Source organism: Leptodactylus fuscus, chromosome 5 (assembly GCF_031893055.1).
Source record: "Leptodactylus fuscus isolate aLepFus1 chromosome 5, aLepFus1.hap2, whole genome shotgun sequence".
Classification (NCBI taxonomy): Eukaryota; Metazoa; Chordata; class Amphibia; order Anura; family Leptodactylidae; genus Leptodactylus; species Leptodactylus fuscus.
The window spans coordinates 140,004,440-140,028,836 of NC_134269.1; the positions used below are offsets into that span (position 1 = coordinate 140,004,440).

A 24,397-nucleotide genomic window follows, 5' to 3' on the forward strand; every position below is an offset into this window, starting at 1 on the left:
ACATGCTAAAAATCAATCCTTAGTATGATTAAAATGTAGTCTTTAGAGAATGTTTGCCTTGCCCTCTTCAGACAACTTGTTAAAACTTTTATTCAGCCCTTTTCTTCAGTTAAATCTTTTCCTGTGTCTTTTTTTTTTTTTTTTTTTACTTATAGTGGCCACCTTTATAGATGCTATAATATTTTTTATCGGACTACAACGGTGTCTTGCTTCTATAATGATAAGGATGATGGTTTTCTCCAAAAAAGTTTTAAGGCCATCAAAATACAGCTAGAGATTCACTTTCCTACCGTGTTTCCCCGATAGTAAGACACCCCCGATAGTAAGACGTAGCGGGGGATTTAGGGAGGTCGGCTAATGTAAGACATACCCCGAAAGTAAGACATAGTGGGACTTTCGGGGTAAAAAGAATATAAGACACTGTCTTACTTTCGGGGGCGTGTTACTACTGTATCGGGGAAACACGGGGCTCCGCTGTGCTGTGAGAGCCGGGAGGAACTCCCCGGAGAGGGAGGGGGCGTTCCCCCCGGCTCTCACAGCACAGCGCTGTGAAGAAGGACTTTGCCGGCATCCGCTTAACCCCCCGCGTGCCAGCCGCTTCTATTCATTTCAATGGCACGCTTCCATTGAAATGAATGGAAGCGCTCGGCACGCGAGGAGTTAAAGGGATTTTTCCATTAAAAGAAGTTCTTTCCTCTGACCATGTCGGAATAGCCTTAAAAAAGGCTATTCGTCTCCTACCTGTTGCCATAGCCAGCGCTGCCTTCTTCCTCAGCTGCGTCCGCCCCGTTTGTGTCCCCGTGGGGCCTCATGGATGACGCATGCGCAGTCGGCTCTAACAGGCTCTCGCAGCCAGAGCCGACTGCGCATGCGTCATCCATGAGGCCCAAAGAAGAGACAGACGGGGCGGACGCAGCTGAGGAAGAAGGCGGCGCTGGCTATGGAAACAGGTAGGAGACGAATAGCCTTTTCTAAGGCTATTCCGACGTGGTTAGAGGAAAGAACTTCTTTTAATGGTAGAATCCCTTTAAGCGGCGGCCGCCGGCAAAGTCTGCCTGCCGCTTCCATACATCGCAATGGGAGCGCGCTATTCAAATAGTATTCGCGCATCTCTAACTTCAATTGTAAGAAGTTACAATTGAAGTTAGAGATGAACGAATACTATTTGAATAGCGCGCTCCCATTGCAATGTATGGAAGCGACAGGCAGACTTTGCCGGCGGCCGCCGCTTAAAGGGATTCTACCATTAAAAGAAGTTCTTTCCTCTAACCACGTTGGAATAGCCTTAAAAAAGGCTATTCGTCTCCTACCTGTTTCCATAGCCAGCGCCGCCTTCTTCCTCAGCTGCGTCCGCCCCGTCTGTCTCTTCTTTGGGCCTCATGGATGACGCATGCGCAGTCGGCTCTGGCTGCGAGAGCCTGTTAGAGCCGACTGCGCATGCGTCATCCATGAGGCCCCACGGGGACACAGACGGGGCGGACGCAGCTGAGGAAGAAGGCGGCGCTGGCTATGGCAACAGGTAGGAGACGAATAGCCATATGATTGATGAGGATGATGATGGGGGGGGGGGGAGGGTTGTTGGTTTTTCCAATATAAGACATACCCCGAAAGTAAGACATAGTGGGACTTTTGGGGGTAAAAAGAATGTAAGACACTGTCTTACTTTCGGGGAAACACGGTAGTAGCCAAAACAGGAGACAGGTTGTGTCATCTTCCCAATAGTACTGATAAACAATACAGTGGGCTAGGGGTGGGAAATTAATCGAAAAATTACTGATAACCAATGTGCATGATGTTTATTTCAGTTCTGTTATTATAGTTGATGTGAGCTTTTACCTGTAGTTTCGTTCAGACCAATAATGTCTGAACCGGAACTACTATTATATTCTGGTGTCTATGCTCCTCTCCAATGGGCCTGCGTAGGGGTATGAAAACATAAAAAAAACGGTGTTACTCACTTGTTCTGGTCTTCATCCTCTTCAATTATCTTCCAGCCGCCTGAATGATCTTGGAGAACTCAGAGGCCTGTGATTGGGTCTGAGCAGTCACGTGACATTGTGTTACGTGTTGTGTGACCCTCATGACCACTGAGGCCATATCAAAGACCTCAGTGATCTCTAATGTCAAGGAGACCAGAAGAGGAACATCGCTGCGGTCAAGCGGAGATGAGTAAGGGTAAGTTCACATAGGGTTTTTCGGTCAGGATTTTGAGGCAGTATTTGCCGCAAAATCCTGACCAAAAAGACGGCTCCCATTGAAATCAATGGGAGCCACTCATGACTTTTTTCTGGGAGCCGACTTGTTCTTGCTCCCGGAAAAAGAAGCAAGATGCTCATTCTTCAGGCCGTTTCACCTCGTGATTCAGCCTGAAGACACTCCCTCCTCCCAACTAGGCCCATTCATTGGAGTGCATCGGCATTCAGTCGCAGCTACTCGTATTTTGGACCAGAACCTGAGACGAACTTACCCTAATACTGTTTTTTATATTTTGCTCCTCTACCATGGGCCTCCACGTATTATATTCTGGAGTCTGAAGAGACCCCAGAGTATAATTATAGCTGTTCCAAACTGGATATATTTGGTCAGGTTTTCCGTCACATACGCATATTTTAAAAGGGGTGTGGCCTAAATTATCAACGTTAATTGTAATCGAGTTAGAAATGCCAGATTAATCCCAATTTTGATTTAACTACAGTGGACTTGGAGTTATGTGTTGGTTGTATTCATGAGGAGAGCACTTCCATCACATCTCAGGCTTCTGTACACATGTATAAAGACAAGGCAGTCATTACACTTAGCAAACTTTTGTTCCTAGAAATCTAGCATACAGGCAGGAAAGCAGGACCACTATTATATAACGCAGAGTATTTCCAGTAATACAAATTTTCTGTTTTGTAGGTTATATGTAAAACTGTAAAATCTATTTGACAGTGAACCTATTGCTTTATACTTCCTTATAGCTGGCACTGCTTGATAAATCATGTTATTTCTGATTAAGATTACAATTGGATTGCATTCCTATTGCTGGGATTCAGTTAGAAGTGAGGTAAAATCCTCTATTCATGAAATCCATTTATCTCTATACCACTCTGCCGATTTTCTGTTTTGTGTTCTTATGTAAATAATCAGCACATAACCGGCACCATTGACAGTATAGCAAGTCGGTGGGCAGTAGACTAACCTCCATCTAAATGCAGCATTAATTGTGGGTATGGGGATAAACTATGGTTATTGTGATCATTCATTCCCATACAGTGTGCATATTCTTTTCCTGCCGACAAGGATAATATGCATGCAGTCAGTCCCTGCAAACAACTGTGGAAAAACAAACAAAAATAAAAGGAAGTGCAAAAGAGAAAAAACGGATAAACGGAAATAGCAGACATTTATACAGAGGAGAAACAGCTTAATGTGTACTGAATTTGTAACAACTTACCCTGCAGCACCTTCAATATGTTATATATATATCTATCATATATTGTGGGGAAGGTAGCTCGGTAGCAGCAATGGTGCGGACACAACCAGTCAGAGACAGGAACACTATCTGGTGCAAACAGGTTTATTTGAAAAAAATAGCAAAATAAAATAAACCTTCACTTCAGGTACAAAAACGTCAAACAAAAACCTACCCGTCCAAGTACTAACTAAACAGAACAAAGCTAACTATATGTGTGGCTTACTACCAGACACACCAACAAACAGATAGCACAGTTAAGTCTCACCAGTGTCTCAGAATTGTTGGGCAGAGCCAGCCACTTCCTCTCGCTCCTAGGATCTGCCCTGAAGTGCAGGCTCTGCAACCTTTTAGGGCCCATTAACAATCCTGGGACCTGAACATGGGGCTGAGGCCTACACAAGACCCACACTGGAAAACACATATGTCAGAAGTCTGGGGGAGATGTACTGGGACTCCGGGACTCTGCCTGTCACCTTCTCATAATATCTATCTATCTATCTATCTATCTATCTATCTATCTATCTATCTATCTATCTATCTATCTATCTATCTATCCAATTTTAATTCCCCCACAGGAAATGTGGTAAAGAGCACAAAACACATTAGATTAATATTTGAACAGCATTATCTTTTTGAGAACATGGTATGGGCGCTGCAAAAACGTCTGTTGTAGCAATTACATTTGCCTAATTGATTTTATAGTTTAAAATGTGTCACAATGAATTTAATAGTATAGCAGTTTCCATACAATAGAAATCTAGTCTTACAATATGTACAACCAGTCCAACATATATACATCTTTTATAAGTGCTTAGTTTACAGCTGTATCTAACATATGACTGGACATGTGAATACAGTGCTGTATATTAGGCTAGAGATAAGTACCTATTAATCTGTCAATTACAGAAGTTATAATTAGTGACGAATTGTGTGTGTGGAGAATAGAGAGATACCGAGCACACTTATAGTGTAGATGGTCTATTATAAATATATAGATGAATTATCTGGTGTTTATGAAAAGAACTCAGGACCTGGTGGCCTCTCACCTGATCGGGTTGTGACTCCGTTCACAACTCCGTTTTCAGCAATATTAGGCTTCGTCAGAGTGAGAGTGGCAGCACGTCTCTATAACACTGGTCAAAAACCAGGAGGATGCACCAATGGAAGAACAAAAGGACGGCGCTCTCAGGTCCAAAGGAATTTATTCAAAAAGAAGATTGCACAACGCAAAAACAGTTGCCGCGTTTCGGGTCGGAACCCTTTATCAAGTGCGTAACTAGTTAAAAACAATAAATATAGTATATGTATAAAAAACATGAATATACAAAGACATAATTTAAAAAACAGATTAGCTTGTCAAAGAAAAAAACAACAGACCACGACGTTATTAGGCAAGAAAATCATTTACCTATAAACCCAGAACCTATAAACAAATTGTTTTATTTATTGTTTTTATTGTTTTTAACTAGTTACGCACTTGATAAAGGGTTCCGACCCGAAACGCGGCAACTGTTTTTGCGTTGTGCAATCTTCTTTTTGAATAAATTCCTTTGGACCTGAGAGCGCCGTCCTTTTGTTCTTCCATTGGTGAATTGTGTGTGTGTGCGTGCGTGCGTGCGCGCGCGTTCGGGGGGGGCATGAAGAACCCTATCCAGAACTATGTATTCCAAATACAATAGAAATATAGATTGTTTGAACTACCAGCATCACCCTATTGTCTTTATTTATGATTAAGTCATTGTATAGCTGCTATAACCCAATTACAACCCAATTTCACTGCTGATACCATGTGTCAGGAATTCCCTTCCTTCTTCAGCTTGATGTCGGATGCCTGCGCAGTACGCTCTGTTCGGCGAAGACTTCGAGGAACGTACTGCGCATGCGCGAAATTGCGGTGTCGGCACTATGGCCGCAGGCATGCGCAGTACGTTCGGCAAAGTTCGCCGAACAGAGCGTACTGCTCAGGTGTCCGACATCAAGCTGAAGAAGGAAGGGGAAGATACAGAAGAAGATAGAGGCGGCGCTGCAGTCGGTTTTCCAGCAGCAATGGGGACGCACCTATCGCATCTCCTGCGCTGGGGGACGCCCCCATCGCTGCGAGAGAACTAATTAGCATACCAGTACAAACCGGTATTTCAAACGAACGGCGCGGCGGAGATCACTTCCAAAGGTAGGAGACGAATAGCCTTTCTAAAGGCTATTCCAACGTGTTACCTAGAAAAAATAGTTTTTTAATGGTAGAATCCCTTTAAATAAAACCGGTGTTTCAGCTATACTAGAAATCACACAGACTTTCCCCCTACTGGTGACAGCTTTGGCATAAAGGGGGGACTCTAAAGCCTAAACTGCATTGATAATTATTCAGTGCAGTCTCCATGGCTAGAAAGGCTAAAAGACCTGTGATAACATTACCAAGAGGCCACAGCTCCTTCCTCTGGAGTCAGCAGGCTGAATGCTCTAATCTGGAAGCAGAGGCATCATAGACTGAGGTAGGAATCTCTTCTCTTATTGCCTCTCTCTGTTATGGGGAGGCTTCTGACTGTGGAACTGGGGAATGATTTGCTGCAAGTTTGGAAGGTTTTATTTGTGGAGAATGCTGCTGCCTATAGAGAAAAGGAGGAGGCTGTACCTACCATTAGGAGAGGAGAATTTTTGGGGCAATGCTGTCCTGTGATGTTTGGCACTTCTGTAGAGCTATTTTGCTGTGGGTTGAGGTGTTCACTGTGGTATTTGGTACTACTGTCTAAGTATTTTGTCCTGCATAGTGGTATTTGCATGGCTGTGCGAGAATGAGGTGTTCTACTGCAATGTGGTGCTTAGCACCCTCCATCTGCATCTGTCTCTCTTTACTGTAATGTTGAAAACAAGATGGAAGCTTTCTTCTATTTTGTTTTTTTTTATTTTTGGAAGAGAAAGCCCTCACACAAATGAATTTGGAAAGGAATTTGAGGCAGTCTTCCACCTCAGATTCCTCTCCAATTTCCAGCCCTTTGGATCCCATGGCAGAAATCCAAAGCATAGTTCTGGCTTTCTCCCACAGCTTTGCTCACTGATAGGTCCCAGGCTCAGTGGGGCTCATCAGCCTGACCCCTCACGTCCGCACCACAGACTCTGTGGCTGAATCAGTGGGAACAATGAAACATCCTGAAATAAGGGAAGCTTCCATCATGGCCTTCTATTGAAAACCATTAATTTCCAGCATTCACTTAAAGCTGATTTTGAGGTGGAATCTGTTCCATCGTATGAATTAAGCCTAGGAATGGAACCTACACTAACAGACTTGTCTCTTGGTCCTAGTTCTCCAGGACAGTTGGGGCAGAGTAGGTAAGAATTTGCTATATTCTATAATTTAAAACTGTCATGGATGAAGTAAATGGAGATGGCCACACTCCTAAATGTACATACATGGCAAAGGATTCTATTGCTGAACTTGGTTGTCTCCACTAGGTACCAGAAATAATAATAAGACAACATGGTGGACAGTGGAGGAGGAGAATCAGGAAATAGTAGAGAAAAAGAGTTAAAATTTTTGATTGCATATAATTATTTTCTGTTGGATATCACTTTAAATTCACAATTTAGCCAGCGGAAATATTTAACAGAATACTTATATGACCCATTTGCCTAGAACTGCCTAGATTGATGAAAATAACTCAACAAAAACTCTTAAATTTTTCACTTTTCTGCTGATATTGATTTTTATCTCTCCCATAAAAGTCTATGAGGGCAACTCAGCGTTTTCGTAGGTTTTTTTCATGTCTAAAAGGGCTGCAACAAGGCACATGAACAAAAAAACTTTACTTCCCTCTCTCTGGGCCCCACACATCCAGCAGTAGCATCATTGGTCCTTCAGGTCACCCAGTTGATGTCACCTGTGATGTGTTAGCCAATCACGAGTTTCAGTGGTGACTTCTTCACAAACTGCAAGTGACTGCTGTGCCATACGTGAAGAGGCCTCTGGCTGCAGCATTCACCTATAAATGAATCAGGGGACCTGTAAATCAGGCCAAATCTGGTGCTGTTGGACATAGAGGACTGGGGAGAGGTGAGTAATTTTCTTTATTTTCATGGCCCCTTCAGTAGGCATATTAAACATGAAAAAAAGACTTGGGATAGCCCTTTAACATAATGTGTTTTTTCCCACATTGTGGGGATTGTTAAGACTATAAAATGTTTTTTTTTTGTGTGTGTGTTTTTTTAAAGGCTGCTTTCACCCTCTCACCATCCTAAACCTGCCATGTTTTGTTTCATTATGGAATACCTGAAATGTACAGGAGTAAAGAGGCCCTATAGCATTTCTTGATAGTATAATCAGCAGAATAACTTTTGTTGTGAAGTGGTTAAACAGTGAAGACGTCATTCACAACAGGTTACCTCCAGCAATGACACACCTTAACCTGAAGACAGATATGCAGTGAATAATGATTTTTTGGGTATGAAACTAACCTGTAACATTGCTATAAAGTCGATTTTATGTGCAATAACTAAAGTATGGTTAAGAACTCAACTTAAATGGGTAAAGTATGGCTTTTTCCATACCTGTAATTCGACTTCTGAGGGATTGTATGTATTTTTGCTCCAATGCAATCTGAATTTTGCCTTGATAATGGTAATTTTCTCCTTTACCTCTCAGCCACTGCACAGAAACGTATTAATGTGTGTTATATTGGTAAAGCTATTTAATTGCCGGAGCATGTTTGCTCAGCTATTTCTTTTGTCAGCAATGCCTGGAAATGCTGTGATCTGCTCTTTAGAAAGGAAAATGTCACCAAGCATAATGAAATCTAATTCCTCTCACTGTTCTCTTCCCTGTGTGAAGTGTAAAACAGCCAGATAATGTTAGAACTTTAAGATCAAAGGCCCCTAAATGCAGATATAATAAGACTTGGAATACTGGTGGGAGAATATTTAGGAGCCGCTTAGAAGCCGATAGTAAATAAAGACTTCCATGAGCTGCCATCATAAAGCAGCATAGATGTTTGTTTCGGCTAACACTTGGCACAACATTGTACACAAATGCGATTGTGTGTCACTCATTGAGCTAAGCCACTTCTACCTTCCAAGTCCTGCTTCTTTTTGACTCTGTTATCACTAATGTTTTTCTACAGTGGACAAGGGAGCTGGCTCATGAAACCAAATATCACAGATAACTTTGTGAACTTACCCACAACACTAGCATGACTAATCCATGTTTCCAGCTCAGTACACTTCCAAGTCAGAATTCACTCTAACAAGTCTTGCATCTATGAACATCAACCACTGTAAGAAATCCAATGTTAGTTACATAGGTTGTAAAGACAAGGGTCGATCAAGTTCAACCCTTCTCTATATAATGATTGATACTGATATACTGTCAAATAAAATGAAAGTTTAATCGAAGGAAGTCTGTACATCAAAAATTCACCCATGCTGCTGAGTTTATATCATTTTTTTTCCAGTTTTTATATAAAAATGACTGAAAAATATTTTATTACTACTGTTTAAAAAAACAAGAATAGAGCATGAGTTAAGTGAAAGGACTGAAGGGGTGGTCGTACACATTATGCCCGGTTCACATCTGCACATGAGTTTTTCATTCAGGGGTCTGCTTGGGGACCCCTGAATGGAAACCTAATCCACATAAAAAAAGCAGTTACCTCAAGAAACCTGCAGACCCCCATAGACTATAATGGGGTCCATGTGGTTTAGACAAGAAAAAGGTGCTGCTTGCAGGACTTTTCTCTCCACATTTTTCATATGGAAAGGGGAAGGGCCCGAGTGCAGTTATGAATCGGGCCTTAGTGGCACCTTCTAGAGAAATCCAATCATGTTGACCCCTGTATATGATGCCTTTTGATGAAAATACAATACAGTGTACAAGTAACCATATGATATAGTGTGTTATTCAATAGGCAATGTACATTATAATACTCAAGTAACAATTCTATACAGTGTTGTCAACAACATAGACAGGCTGGCCCCACAGTGACTGAATAGAGCACCAGTCCGGGAAGAGTCATAGTAGTGAATGGAGCAGCAGTCCTAGAAGAGCCATAGTAGTGAATGGAGCACCAGTTCTAGAAGAGCCATAGTAGTTAATGGAGCAGCAGTCCTGGAATAGCCATAGTAGTGAATGGAGCACCAGTCCTGGAAGAGCCATAGTAGTGAATGGAGCAGCAGTCCTGGAAAAGCCATAGTAGTGAACGGAGAAGCAGTCCTAGAAGAGCCATAGTAGTGAATGGAGCAGCAGTCCTAGAAGAGCCATAGTAGTGAATGGAGCAGCAGTCCTAGAAGAGCCATAGTAGTGAATGGAACAGCAGTCCTGGAATAGCCATAGTAGTGAATGGAGCACCAGTCCTGGAAGAGCCATAGTAGTGAACGGAGCAGTAGTCCTAGAAGAGCCATAGTAGTGAACGGAGCAGCAGTCCTAGAAGAGCCATAGTAGTGAACGGAGCAGCAGTCCCAGAAGAGCCATAGTAGTGAATGAGGCAGCAGTCCTAGAAGAGCCATAGTAGTGAATGGAGCAGCAATCCTAGAAGAGCCATAGTAGTGAACGGAGCAGCAGTCCTAGAAGAGCCATAGTAGTGAATGGAGCAGCAGTCCTAGAAGAGCCATAGTAGTGAATGGAGCAGCAGTCCTGGAATAGCCATTGTAGTGAATAGAGCAGCAGTCCTAGAAGAGCCATAGTAGTGAATGGAGCAGCAGTCCTAGAAGAGCCATAGTAGTGAATGGAGCAGCAGTCCTAGAAGAGCCATAGTAGTGAATGGAGCAGCAGTCCTAGAAGAGCCATAGTAGTGAATGGAGCAGCAGTCCTAGAAGAGCCATAGTAGTGAATGGAGCAGCAGTCCTAGAAGAGCCATAGTAGTGAATGGAGCAGCAGTCCTAGAAGAGCCATAGTAGTGAATGGAGCAGCAGTCCTAGAAGAGCCATAGTATTGAATGGAGCAGCAGTCCTGGAATAGCCATTGTAGTGAATGGAGCAACAGTCCTAGAAGAGCCATAGTGGTGAACGGAGCAGTAGTCCTAGAAGAGCCATAGTAGTGAACGGAGCAGCAGTCCTAGAAGAGCCATAGTAGTGAATGGAGCAGCAGTCCTAGAAGAGCCATAGTAGTGAAGGATCAGCAGTCCTAGAAGAGCCATAGTAGTGAACGGAGCAGCAGTCCTAGAAGAGCCATAGTAGTGAATGGAGCAGCAGTCCTAGAAGAGCCATAGTAGTGAACGGAGCAGCAGTCCTAGAAGAGCCATAGTAGTGAACGGAGCAGCAGTCCTAGAAGAGCCATAGTAGTGAACGGAGCAGCAGTCCTAGAAGAGCCATAGTAGTGAACGGAGCAGCAGTCCTAGAAGAGCCATAGTAGTGAATGGAGCAGCAGCCCTAGAAGAGCCATAGTAGTGAATGGAGCAGCAGTCCTAGAAGAGCCATAGTAGTGAATGGAGCAGCAGTCCTAGAAGAGCCATAGTAGTGAATGGAGCAGCAGTCCTGGAAGAGCCATAGTATTGAATGGAGCAGCAGTCCTAGAAGAGCCATAGTATTGAATGGAGCAGCAGTCCTAGAAGAGCCATAGTAGTGAATGGAGCAGTAGTCCTGGAAGAGCCATAGTAGTGAACGGAGCAGCAGTCCTAGAAGAGCCATAGTAGTGAATGGAGCAGCAGTATTGGAAGAGCCATAGTAGTGAACGGAGCAGCAGTCCTAGAAGAGCCATAGTAGTGAACGGAGCAGCAGTCCTAGAAGAGCCATAGTAGTGAATTGAGCAGCAATCCTAGAAGAGCCATAGTAGTGAATGGAGCAGCAGTCCTAGAAGAGCCATAGTAGTGAACGGAGCAGCAGTCCTAGAAGAGCCATAGTAGTGAATGGAGCAGCAGTCCTAGAAGAGCCATAGTAGTGAATGGAGCAGCAGTCCTAGAAGAGCCATAGTAGTGAACGGAGCAGCAGTCCTAGAAGAGCCATAGTAGTGAATGGAGCAGCAGTCCTAGAAGAGCCATAGTAGTGAACGGAGCAGCAGTCCTAGAAGAGCCATAGTAGTGAGTGGAGCAGCAGTCCTAGAAGAGCCATAGTAGTGAACGGAGCAGCAGTCCTAGAAGAGCCATAGTAGTGAATGGAGCAGCAGCCCTAGAAGAGCTATAGTAGTGAATGGAGCAGCAGTCCTAGAAGAGCCATAGTAGTGAATGGAGCAGCAGTCCTAGAAGAGCCATAGTAGTGAATGGAGCAGCAGTCCTGGAAGAGCCATAGTATTGAATGGAGCAGCAGTCCTAGAAGAGCCATAGTAGTGAATGGAGCAGTAGTCCTGGAAGAGCCATAGTAGTGAACGGAGCATTAGTCCTAGAAGAGCCATAGTAGTGAATTGAGCAGCAATCCTAGAAGAGCCATAGTAGTGAATGGAGCAGCAGCCCTAGAAGAGCCATAGTAGTGAATGGAGCAGCAGTCCTAGAAGAGCCATAGTAGTGAATGGAGCAGCAGTCCTAGAAGAGCCATAGTAGTGAATGGAGCAGCAGTCCTGGAAGAGCCATAGTATTGAATGGAGCAGCAGTCCTAGAAGAGCCATAGTATTGAATGGAGCAGCAGTCCTAGAAGAGCCATAGTAGTGAATGGAGCAGTAGTCCTGGAAGAGCCATAGTAGTGAACGGAGCAGCAGTCCTAGAAGAGCCATAGTAGTGAATGGAGCAGCAGTATTGGAAGAGCCATAGTAGTGAACGGAGCAGCAGTCCTAGAAGAGCCATAGTAGTGAACGGAGCAGCAGTCCTAGAAGAGCCATAGTAGTGAATTGAGCAGCAATCCTAGAAGAGCCATAGTAGTGAATGGAGCAGCAGTCCTAGAAGAGCCATAGTAGTGAACGGAGCAGCAGTCCTAGAAGAGCCATAGTAGTGAATGGAGCAGCAGTCCTAGAAGAGCCATAGTAGTGAATGGAGCAGCAGTCCTAGAAGAGCCATAGTAGTGAACGGAGCAGCAGTCCTAGAAGAGCCATAGTAGTGAATGGAGCAGCAGTCCTAGAAGAGCCATAGTAGTGAACGGAGCAGCAGTCCTAGAAGAGCCATAGTAGTGAGTGGAGCAGCAGTCCTAGAAGAGCCATAGTAGTGAACGGAGCAGCAGTCCTAGAAGAGCCATAGTAGTGAATGGAGCAGCAGCCCTAGAAGAGCTATAGTAGTGAATGGAGCAGCAGTCCTAGAAGAGCCATAGTAGTGAATGGAGCAGCAGTCCTAGAAGAGCCATAGTAGTGAATGGAGCAGCAGTCCTGGAAGAGCCATAGTATTGAATGGAGCAGCAGTCCTAGAAGAGCCATAGTAGTGAATGGAGCAGTAGTCCTGGAAGAGCCATAGTAGTGAACGGAGCATTAGTCCTAGAAGAGCCATAGTAGTGAATGGAGCAGCAGTCCTAGAAGAGCCATAGTAGTGAATGGAGCAGCAGTCCTAGAAGAGCCATAGTAGTGAACGGAGCAGCAGTCCTGGAAGAGCCATAGTAGTGAACGGAGCAGCAGTCCTAGAAGAGCCATAGTAGTGAATTGAGCAGCAATCCTAGAAGAGCCATAGTAGTGAATGGAGCAGCAGTCCTAGAAGAGCCATAGTAGTGAATGGAGCAGCAGTCCTAGAAGAGCCATAGTAGTGAATGGAGCAGCAGTCCTGGAAGAGCCATAGTATTGAATGGAGCAGCAGTCCTAGAAAAGCCATAGTAGTGAATGGAGCAGCAGTCCTAGAAGAGCTATAGTAGTGAATGGAGCAGCAGTCCTAGAAGAGCCATAGTAGTGAGTGGAGCAGCAGTCCTGGAAGAGCCATAGTATTGAATGGAGCAGCAGTCCTGGAATAGCCATTGTAGTGAATGGAGCAACAGTCCTAGAAGAGCCATAGTAGTGAATGGAGCAGCAGTCCTGGAAGAGCCATAGTATTGAATGGAGCAGCAGTCCTAGAAGAGCCATAGTAGTGAATGGAGCAACAGTCCTAGAAGAGCCATAGTAGTGAATGGATCAGCAGTCTTGGAAGAGCCATAGTATTGAATGGAGCAGCAGTCCTAGAAGAGCCATAGTAGTGAACGGAGCAGCAGTCCTAGAAGAGCCATAGTGGTGAATGGAGCACCAGTCCTGGAAGAGCCATAGTAATGAATGGAGCAGCAGTCACACATGTACACTGATGCTTCGTTGACAGGTAGAATGCAGGGGGACTTTCAATCCCCATTCTCCTGGTGTCTGTAATGGAATAATCACTTTTAAGAATAGTACAGCCATATCCAGTTTCGGACATCCTCTTTAATAGAAATGACTGAGATAACTGAGACACAGCTTATGCAGCACTTGCGATAAATTTTAACTAGATTCTCTTGTCTGTCAGTCATATAAACTTTTACCCAGATAAAAATCTCTAAGTCTGAGTTATGACTGAAAGGACAAAGGCAAACATGTTTGTAAAACTACCTAATAAATTTGGAGAGAAAACACAAACAGGAGCTGCCACAAGTTTTTATTAGCTCAGATGATTATCACCCCATATGATGATAAATACGTGTTGGAGGGTTTTTCCATAGGAATCCTATATAGTACTTGTCTCTAAAGTTTCTGAAGGTTGGTATAGAATCACAAGACTGTGTGGCTGCTCCCAGTAAGCTCTTGTTTCCTTTCATTCAAGAGAATTTTGTCTCCATGTAAGGAAGAATGTGTACTGATTGTGTTTAGGAAAACATTCCTCCTTAACCTTAGTTGCACACTCAGCCTTCTCTTTCCCTAACACCATCATTATGGCTTGAGTAAAATCCTAATATATTAGGCAAGCTCTGTAAATTTATTGTGCAATGTAAGAAGAATTTTCATACTAACCCTTCCTCTATTTTTTTTCCTACAACTACAAATTTGACTAACCAGTTCATACTGCAACTTTTATATTTATATACTATGTATGTTGCAGAGATTTGCCTGTGGAATAGCAAGGGACACTTAAGTAAGACTAAATGATTTATAGGAGGGGATCATAACCATCTGGAAAATGGGATTGTGAGGAAACGTGAAAAATGATCTGCATAGAAGTTATTATCAGACACCATAACCCAAATCATATTTACCACATATTGTCAATTTTTTCAGCTCTTTCTTTGGTTTTATGTAGATAATTTAGTCCAGAGATGGAGACGAAATACTGGTAACAGAATCTGGGCCTATGACTAAAGCAGCTCTCCAGCTATGCTGTATGCAACAATGCAAGGCAGTTATTAAAGCGGATTCAAAATATTGTATGGCTGATGCTGTAATCCCTTGTCTAGTACTTGTACCCATGTCTATGTCCTATTTATAGATGATGTCCCCACAGGTCCTGGAAGCTGTACCATCTGTTGCTGATGGGAAAACAATGGGGGTGGGGTGATCTGACTGTGGTTGGTGGGGATGTTGTAGGCAGTAGGGGAGAGAGGGCAACAGATTAGGAGAGAGGCAGAGGAGAAGCAGCGAGGCATTTTGACATAAGAAGTAGGGCAGAAGAACAGAGGGTGGGACTTTGATGAATCTAAGGCCATATTTCTAGTTTTCAATATTACCTGCAGTCAGCAAAGAGAGACCTTCTGCTCCCCACAGATAATATTGAAAAGCAAGGAAGACAAACCCATGCTTGAAAAAAGAGGTCACACTGTGATCATGCAAAAGCAGGATAAGAGAAGACACTGGCCCAGATTTATGTGGCTACAACTAGACACTGATGTAAACTTGGTGCATCTTTGGCGCAGTGTTTGGTCATTTTTGGTACATTGTGGCACATCTAGTATGGACTAAAATATTTAGACATGTTGATGTTCATTCTCAGAAAAAAGGACATAGTCCATATCAATATCTCCGTGAAGGTTATAAACAAGAATACAGATTTTAGATTAAAAAATATATGATACCTTATAAGATACCATAATGTATAAAGTGCACTAGCATCACAAGGAAACAAAAGGGCCACAGAGCAAACGGTGAGGAAAAATACAAATTAAAGGGTTACCGCATCCCAGCACGTGCCCAGATTCTTCTGGTAATCTTCTTCATAAGGAGCTAAGCAAAACTTTTTATGGGTAAGGTTAACCTTTTAATCTGTTTCTTTTCCCACTGTCACCTCTCTGGCCCTGCGTGGTTAAAATACATCTTATGTGTTTTATTTGCTTGATACATTAAAAAAGTTGTAGCCAGAAGTCAGAGTCAATGTCTGTCTTTAATGTTTTTCTTAGAGAGAAGTGGTTTGTGGAAGAAGATAAGCAAAGATAGATGTAGCTAGAATAACTTAAGTATCCTAAACTGGCCGTACACTTAGATTCGGTGAGTCAGTGGGTCTCCTGGCTTTCTCCAACAATTCCAACATGCACAGTACTATTGTTCTCAGATGAGATAAGTGCTACCAGAAGTGTCTGGTGCCTGGACCCACCTTACTCGCCTCTCTTCAGTCAGAACACATGCACACTCAACTGAGCATGTGTAACAAGCTCTTGTTATCTGCACTCCTTTGTATTACAGCAACAGGAATGTCACTTGGTCATTTATTAGGTATTATTTGGTTTGTAGGGTCATCTGGAAAACATATCCATCAGAACACCATTTATTTATTTCTCTTTCTCTTGCTTATATAGCGCCATCATATTCCACAGCACGTTACAGACTTTTTGAGTCACTGTCCCATATAGGGCTCATAATCTACATTCCCTACCAGTATGTCTTTGGAGTGCAGGAGGAAACCCCACAAACATGGGAAGAACATAAAACTCCATGCAGACGTTGTCCAGAGCCACGGAGAAGCTTTATTAGATGTTACTGTTTATCAAACACAGTTACAAGAAAAGTGCCCCACTATCCAGGTATTTAGTGGTACTGGCAAATGCAGAAGCAGGCATACTGACTGTTTCTAGCAGCAGCAAATTGTCTGAGTTTTACAAACTGCTCTTGAAGTGCTTTTATAAAGGACCATCTTCCTCTACAGCATCCAACGCTGAGGCAAGCGTAAATATTATTCTCAGCAAACCCAAATTGTTTCTGACTTTTCATCTGTTAACTTCAGCTGCAATACAAATTGATCTCCAAGTCTGTCAGCGTTTCAGTGGCTGCAGTTTATAGCATTTCTATCTCCAGTTCATAAATCCTGTACAAACAAATAGAAGGCTCATGGACCAGAATCCTCTAGTAGTCTTGCTTTGGAAAGAATCATTTTTCAAAATCCTGATAGAAATATTAAGCAGCCACTGACTGGTTGACAATGGCGGCCGCACCACTTTACTGTGTATCAGTTTTGATCAGTCTGCCTCAATATCATATACTTTCTTCAAGTAGTAAGGTAAGATTACTTTGGCATCTAGTCAGGGTATATTATAGGTTGTATCTTATTACTGAATGGACTAACAGATATGAACGACATGAAAACGCTTCTAGATATATTGCGGTGAATTTACTATTCCCTCTATGCCAGAATTCTTGTTTAAGTGGATCTTTAGTCAATATGCGCCACAAATGTACAACTTCCAACTTTCTACGGAGACCAAGGTGGGCTTGGGTGCACATGGTTTAGCCCAACAAATTTTCTACATAATATATAGCCGTTCCTGACTGGCGTAGAGTGCCCATGTAAGGTACAAGAGTGTGTATGATTTATTAAGAGGCCGGAGTGTACTCGAGCCCCCACTCTTAATGAATTCGCCCCAATATGTTTATTTACTCTCCTCCATGCTGTGAAGATAAGCCTAAGGGCTAGTTCACACGTGAGTTTTTTGGTCCGGAATTTCACACGGAGACCACCTCAGATTCCAGTCTCAAAAACGGCTAGCCGCGTCTGGATGCCGGGGCAGTGCATCAGCATCCAGTCGTGGCATTCCGCTCCGGATTAGGCCCAAATGATGGGCATAGTTGGGAGATGTCACGAGGCGGATGAATCCACCTGAAGAAAGGGCATGTCGCTTCTTTGTTCCGCGAGCGGGAACAAACCGCTCGTGGAAAAAGGAAATGATCGGCTCCCATTGATTTCAATGGGAGGCGGTTTTTTGAGCCGGATTCTGATGCATTCCGCGTCAAAATCCGGCCCAAATAACACTGTGTGAACTAGCCCTAATATTTTTGACTGATTTCTTTGATTTCCCTTTATCTACTTATCTAGGACTCATATGATGTAGCTTTAGGTCATATTTATGCAGAAATCTAGAAATATCTGAAGGGTGCACAAGCTTTGAAGCACCACTGTAAACTGGGCACAATATATTTCTGTGTTATCCATTTACTAAAGATTATTTTTGGAGAAAGTGTTTTTTCTTACTAGTATGTTGTATAATAATAAAGCACAGGCAAAGAAGCGTGCAATGTAAAATCTCCTCCGGACGTAGATAAGAACAATATTGTGAGCTAAGAGTACAAAGCTTTAACCTTATAAGGCAGCTGCTTCACCACCACATCTGAGGAACATTCTTCCAATAGATATTCAAGGAATGGTTTTTTTTCACTTCCCAAAATCCACCGAATAATGCAAGCACATGCTTTACATTTCCACATTCAGAGTAGACATTGGGCTACATTTATTATCATGTACATTTATTGTTATTGCAACGCGTTTAATGAACTACATATGTCTCTAAAGGGACTTGTCAGTGAAAAGTTCAGCAAACTCCTATAATGAAGGGGAAATAGATTTGCTATATCTCCTACATTGTTCTAATACCAGAACCGTGGCTGACGTGTTTCATTTTTAGTGGTGTATTTTATAAGGAAAATCTTAATACTAGAGGTAACCTGTCACCGCCTTTTACTCTCATAAGCCACCACTTATACGATAGTTTGTTGGGTTTTTTTGGGGTTTTTTTTAAAAACTTTTTAACCATGTCCTTATGAGTATCTAATGTATGTAGATCAAAAAAGTGCTGTATGGAAATAAGCCGCTAGGATAAACGGTCACATTGCCCATACCCTAAATACACTCACTGTGAACCATGGTTACATCAACTCAAGCCTGCTCTGAGGTAAACTGTCCTCTGCTTTAGGCCCGATTCACATCTGCGTTTGGGTCATTCCGTTCCCCTATCCGCATGAAATATTTTCTCTCTGCATTTTTCGAGTAGAAACCACACAGACCCCATTATAGTCTATGGGGTCCGCAGGATTCCTTAGGTAACTGCTTTTTTATACAGAATACCGACTGCAGATGTGAATCGGGCCTTATCTGTGCACTTCTCATGTCTTGGTTGCCAGTGGCGCATCAAAGGATTCCAACAAGACCCTTTTGGCATCTATCAGATGAACAAGAACTTTATAGATATGCTTAATGTATATGGACAACTAATAGCACTGGGATATACATAGTCTAGATTTTCCTTTGCTCTAGTTTTGATAAATCTTCCCCCATTGTTTTTAAGCGTATAGTAGGTAGAAGTCTCCACATTTAAGATGCGTTCTCTCTCATTAACCATTTGGGCTCCTACCTGCGGCCACACCAAGTATTGTGTTGCAGCCTACTAATGGTCATGGCTAATGGCTTATCAATTGCCTTATATGAGAGGATATTACATACCTAGACTTAGCATATATTGTTCTAGAACAGGCACAAGATTTGTTTTTAGGTTTCTCCCCTGAAACTGCAGTAAGTGCTGTAATTCAGTCTGAGAAATGGCTAAGCCTTGGTAGAAGTTGAGACCTCCCAGGATGATCTGCGGTAAACTCAGTAAGCATAGGTTGTTATTTGGTTGATTCTCAGTACAGTTAGATTAATAGGAAGATTATACTCTAGCACCAGTCACTTTTTGCTTTCTTCTCTTTGCAGCTTATGTTGTAACTTACACAATGGTGTCCTTATGACTGTATGATGTGCAAAAGTACAAAGTTCACGTTTATTGTATGCAGCTGAGTACGTGGTTTATGCTGCGAAATTATTTTCTTTCCTATAGTTACAGATTATGTCCTACAACAAGGTAAAGTTACTAATGGATACCTGTCAGCTGGAAAAAGCAAAAACATTAAAAAGTGTTGAACAATTTTCAACTGTTCCCTGCAAATTGTGCAAAATGCTTTGTCTCCTACAAGAGTAACACACAGACTTTTGTGAATTTGGCATGAGCGCTATTTGTTATCAAACACGTCGTAAATTTTTGTGTGTTGATGTATTTTCTATATCTTCTGTCTTGCATTTGGATATTATGCTTTATATTCTTTATTAGGACTATATAAGACTTATTCATCTACACTATACAAATTGTGCAGACAAAATGAGACATTATGGTATAATAAATGAATTCACGCAATAGGAGTGACAGCCCTGCTCGCAAGAGCTTACAATCTATGAGGAATAGGGGGTGACAGACGAGGTAGCAGGGGTGGCATAGGAGGTAGCATTATTTATACAATGGTCCAGCCATTCATATGATAAAGGTTACTGTAATTACACAAATAAAGCTGGGGCATCATGGTGGCTCAGTGGTTAGCACTGCAGCACTGGAGTTCTGGGTTCAAATCCTGCCAGGAACACCATCTGCAAGGATTTTGTATGTTCTCCCTGTGTTGTGTGGATTTCCTCCCATTCTATAAAGACATACTGATAGGGAAAAAAATGTACATTGTGATCCCTAACAAAACAAATAAAGCTATATGATGCTATCACCAGTGTCCTTTTATGAACAGATCCAAAGTGCCTGGGCATCCATTGCAATAAAAGCACCATGTCCTGTGGGATAAAGAATGTGTGTGTTTGTATGGGGGGGGGGGTGCGGGGGTCATTTTAGGGAGTCTAACGGCAGAAATGTTTAATTAGGAAATGTAACAGGCCTTCTTGAAGAAATTTGTCTTTAGCATGCGCTTTGAACTGTGTAATCTGATTGTCAATGGTAGAGTATTCCAGAAAAGTGGCCTGGCCCGGGAGGAATCTTGGAGATGGGAGAGTTAGTTTCTTATAGTAGAGTATATTAATCTCCAGTCATTGACTGAACAGAGAGGATGGTTTAAATTGGACAGAGATTTTTTGTGGATGAGGGTGATCAGTTATATGTAGTAAATAGACCGTGCAATGACTTGCACTGTCACCCAGTTCTATGAATGTTATAAAATGTTTTTAGTTGCTTGGTCTTTGCTATCAATAAAGATTACTGTATCTTGATAATACTGTGAAATAGTGGTTGAGTGTCCTCTTTTCAATGGCTTCCTTTCTTATTTGCTGTCACTGTAAAATACACAGATGATTTACTATCTGCATAGTCAATGTCACAAAATGTCATTTACATGTTTGTTTGCAACAATTGAACCTCTAGCTACAACACCTAGTGTTTGTGTCTGGATAATGTTCCCCAAACACCTTACATACAATAAGTAGTGCTGTGCAAATGTTAGACAGAAAGAATCCCTTTAGGAATTGTATTTTGTTAAATGACAAACATAAACTAAGTGAATGCACAAAACAGAAATCTAAATCAAAGCAATATTTGGTGTTACCACCATTTGGCTTCAAGATGGCAGCAATTGTTCCAGGTACACTTGCAGACAGTTTTTGAAGGAACTTGGCAGATAGTTCCATACATCTTGGAGAACTAACTGCAAACCTTCTGTGGACGTAGGCTTTCTGAGATCCTTCTGTTTTTCCATGTAATCCAATGTAATTGATGATCTTGACGTTGAAAATGGCAGATTCTTGTATATCATACAGGCAGTATTATAGTAGTCCTATTCTTGTGCGATATACACGTATTTATTATGATGATGGGGGCATACATTTACTTTATTTTACTCTATTATTTTTAGGTTTCTTGTTAGTTTATTTTTATCATTTAGTCTGAAAAAAAATCTGTGCAAGGTTTGCCTTGACAAAATAAAGAGATTCTTGCGCTTTTTGCTGTATTCTCCGTATAAAGTCTGTAACCCATGTGACCTCTCATGTCAGTGACTTGAGAATCTGCAGTGTGTCATAACATGTTTACAGAGCAACTGCTGCCTGTGTAGGCTGTCGGAGGATACCATCTCACAGTCTAATGTCTAATTATTCTCTTCTACTCCACCGGGCAAATGAAATCCCCCTCTGTGTTTTGTGAGCGCCGCCACAGTAAATTAGGATTTCATATCCAAGTGATTTTGGCCCATTTCTCCAGGCTGTGCTCAAGGTAATGGGATGGTATTTCTGGCCAGCCATTGTACAGTGTACATTGAGAATAGAACGAAGAGGAAACAAATGCTCATACAACATAATTTATATATTTATATATCTTTATAACCTTTTATATGTACTATTTATTTCTAATATTTTTGGGACTTTGTACAACTGATAGTCATTTGTTGTTTCAATTTTTTTTATTTCAAACAGCATATCAAATATGTTATGAAATGCACAAAAGAATTAAGATCCATCCATCCCCTCGCAACTGTTTCCTGTAGAAGTACTATAAGTATAAGGATATCCAACCAATACCTTTTACGCTTAGAATATAACATAGAAGTCCTTTATTACCCTTTTGTGAGTCCAGACAAATTTTAATCCATCTTTAATCTGACTGCTTTTAACATTTGGTAACATTTTTTTTTCTAGAATAAAGCAACCCCTATTTTGTTTAATCACTCATGCCTTGTCTAACATACACCCATAAGAAATCCACTCTGAATCTAAGCTTTAAAAATATTACGACCTGGCTTATTATTCCATTGTGCCAACTAAAGAGTTCAATCAGACTTCTCTTCTTCTCCTAAGAAATGTGGTTAAGTAACCAATTAATGCAACGTAAAATTAGGAATGGCCGGTGTTCGGTATTCCTCTGGATATTGCAAAAACCTTTTGCTTAATCCTTACCTATTTGCCCCATATCAGTTTCTTGATACTTATCTCTAAGAACCTATTTGATATACATTTTGGACCATTCCCAATCACATAAAGTACTTCTGGTAATATAACCATTCTCACAATCGATACATGATTATCAGGTAGAGGTGCCCTGTAATAGTGGTCTGAATGAAATATTTCATATATTACTGAGTGAAAGCTCCATATACCCCCCAATTTTTTTTTCAATATTAGATGTTTTTTAAAATTCCAATACATTGATAGGCATCTTCTATAAATAAGGCCTGGTTTACATCTGCGTTCGGTATTCCGTTTGGGGAATCCGCATCGAGAACCCCTGAACGGAATACCGAATGCATTGACAAGTGGTGAGCAATGAAAGCACCCCATAGTCTATAATGGGGTCCGTATGTTTTCTGCGCGGTGTCCGCACAAATCATGCAGAGAGGAAAGTACTTCATGAACTACTTTTCCCTCCCCATGTTCCGTGCGGACACCACACGGAAAACACGGACCCCATTATAGTCTGTGGGGTCCTTGTGCTTTCATAAGCTCACTGCTTGTCAATGGGTTCGGTATTCCGTTCGGGGGGGTCCCCATGCGAACTCCCTGAATGGAATACCGAAATCAGATGTGAAGCAGGCCTTACAGTACATTATGTTTTATCACAAGCTCACATTGAATGGATCAGTTAATTCTTCTGTTTTATGTATGCAGAGCCCTGAAGATGATGATGATGAATCTGGACAGAAAGAAAGAAAGAGAGAAGATTCGGTTACCCAGCAAAACACCCTCCAGAATGAATCCTTAAGTATAGATCCAAATGACTATTTGCAGTCGGTAAGAGAATATTTAGCACTGTTTTGTACAGTCCCTCTAACCACTCTATACATTTGTGTCATATTTTTGGTGTATTTTTTAAAGGAAATATTTTATATTAAATGGGTTTTCTGAGGTGGGGGGATGGTCCTGATCACCAGACAAGCTAGAATCTAATTCACAGCAGAGATTAGAGGCAGCAGACGCGTCAAGATAGACAAGCACATTTTTTATTTTGAACTATTCTAGCCTCTCCCCTGTCTCCATCAGAAAGGCATTCTTCTGTGAGTGGTCGAAGGGTTTTATGGACAGTGATGGGCTGGCAACAAAGAAGGGAGAGTGAAGTAGATGAGCAATATGCGCAAACGGTGTGAATGCTGTTGTTTGGGTCAGTTCTGTGTGGCAGCAATAAACTGTCATTATAATGTGTGGGGTTACTAAGGGGGGTTATACTGTTTGGGGGCACTCAGGAGCATACTATGTGTGGTAATAAAGAGCAATATACTCTGATGGGGCACCAGTCGGCTAGTATATGCTATTAGATCCTCCCCCCAACATAGTGTTATGTTCCTTAGTGCCGCTCACACTATATATTGCCCCATTAGTGCCCCCATGCAGCATAATGCTCCTTATTGGCTTTACACAGTATATTAATGCTCCTTATTATACCTTCCCCACATACACTCATATATTGTCCCATGATATTGTGCAGTGGCCCCGATAGATCATTATACCATTTGGAGGCCACTAATGGGACTTTATGTGCCTTTTGTGAGCAGCAGGAGCAAACTCTTAGCTAATAATCCCCTTTATCTTCACAAGCATGCCAGTGACATGGACTCTTCTACCTCATTTGCAAATCAGGGAAGATTGACACAATGTAAAATACTATAATGTTTTACAATGTAAAATGGCCTAAAGCTGGGGTGTGTCTAATAGTCGGATGTGTCTTGTTGTCTTAAAAATACAGCATGTAGGTAAAGATTCTGTAGATCTTGTAATTTATTACCATAAACCACCACTTATTCTGGCCTTGAGCTTCCAGTGAGCGGCCCAACTCAGTGATTGACTCTTATTTCTGTGTCCACACCTGTCAGTCACTATGTAGGACTACCCACTAAACCTGTAAGGATAGAAAGGGCAGAGAATTAGACCAGCCAACTGCACAAAATGACCCACAAATGTACTTGGCTACAAATATATTTGTATTTTAAAGGTTAGCATTTAGTTTTAAAGCTCAACTCCACCGAAAGAGCATTCACGTGAATGGTGCTGAGCTGCAATACCAGACGCAGCCCATGATCTGAAAAGGAGCTTTATCTGAACACCTCCCATTATCTCCAGGTTTGTGCTGTTTACTCAGTGTCATTCAGTCACACATATGTGAGTCAGAATCTCAGTCACAGATAAGTGTAATGTATTT

General features: G+C 42.0%; 1 protein-coding gene across 3 annotated transcripts in view; it reads left to right on the forward strand.

Annotated features, from left to right (window-relative positions):
* Positions 1-24,397, forward strand: part of PAWR (pro-apoptotic WT1 regulator) — a 70,470-nt gene that overhangs the window by 25,307 nt on the left and 20,766 nt on the right. For all 3 annotated transcript variants that reach the window (XM_075274304.1, XM_075274306.1, XM_075274305.1), the window contains exon 3: positions 22,873-22,995. In XM_075274304.1, coding sequence (XP_075130405.1) covers positions 22,873-22,995 — 123 coding nt within the window. The remainder of the gene's footprint in view (positions 1-22,872; positions 22,996-24,397) is intronic.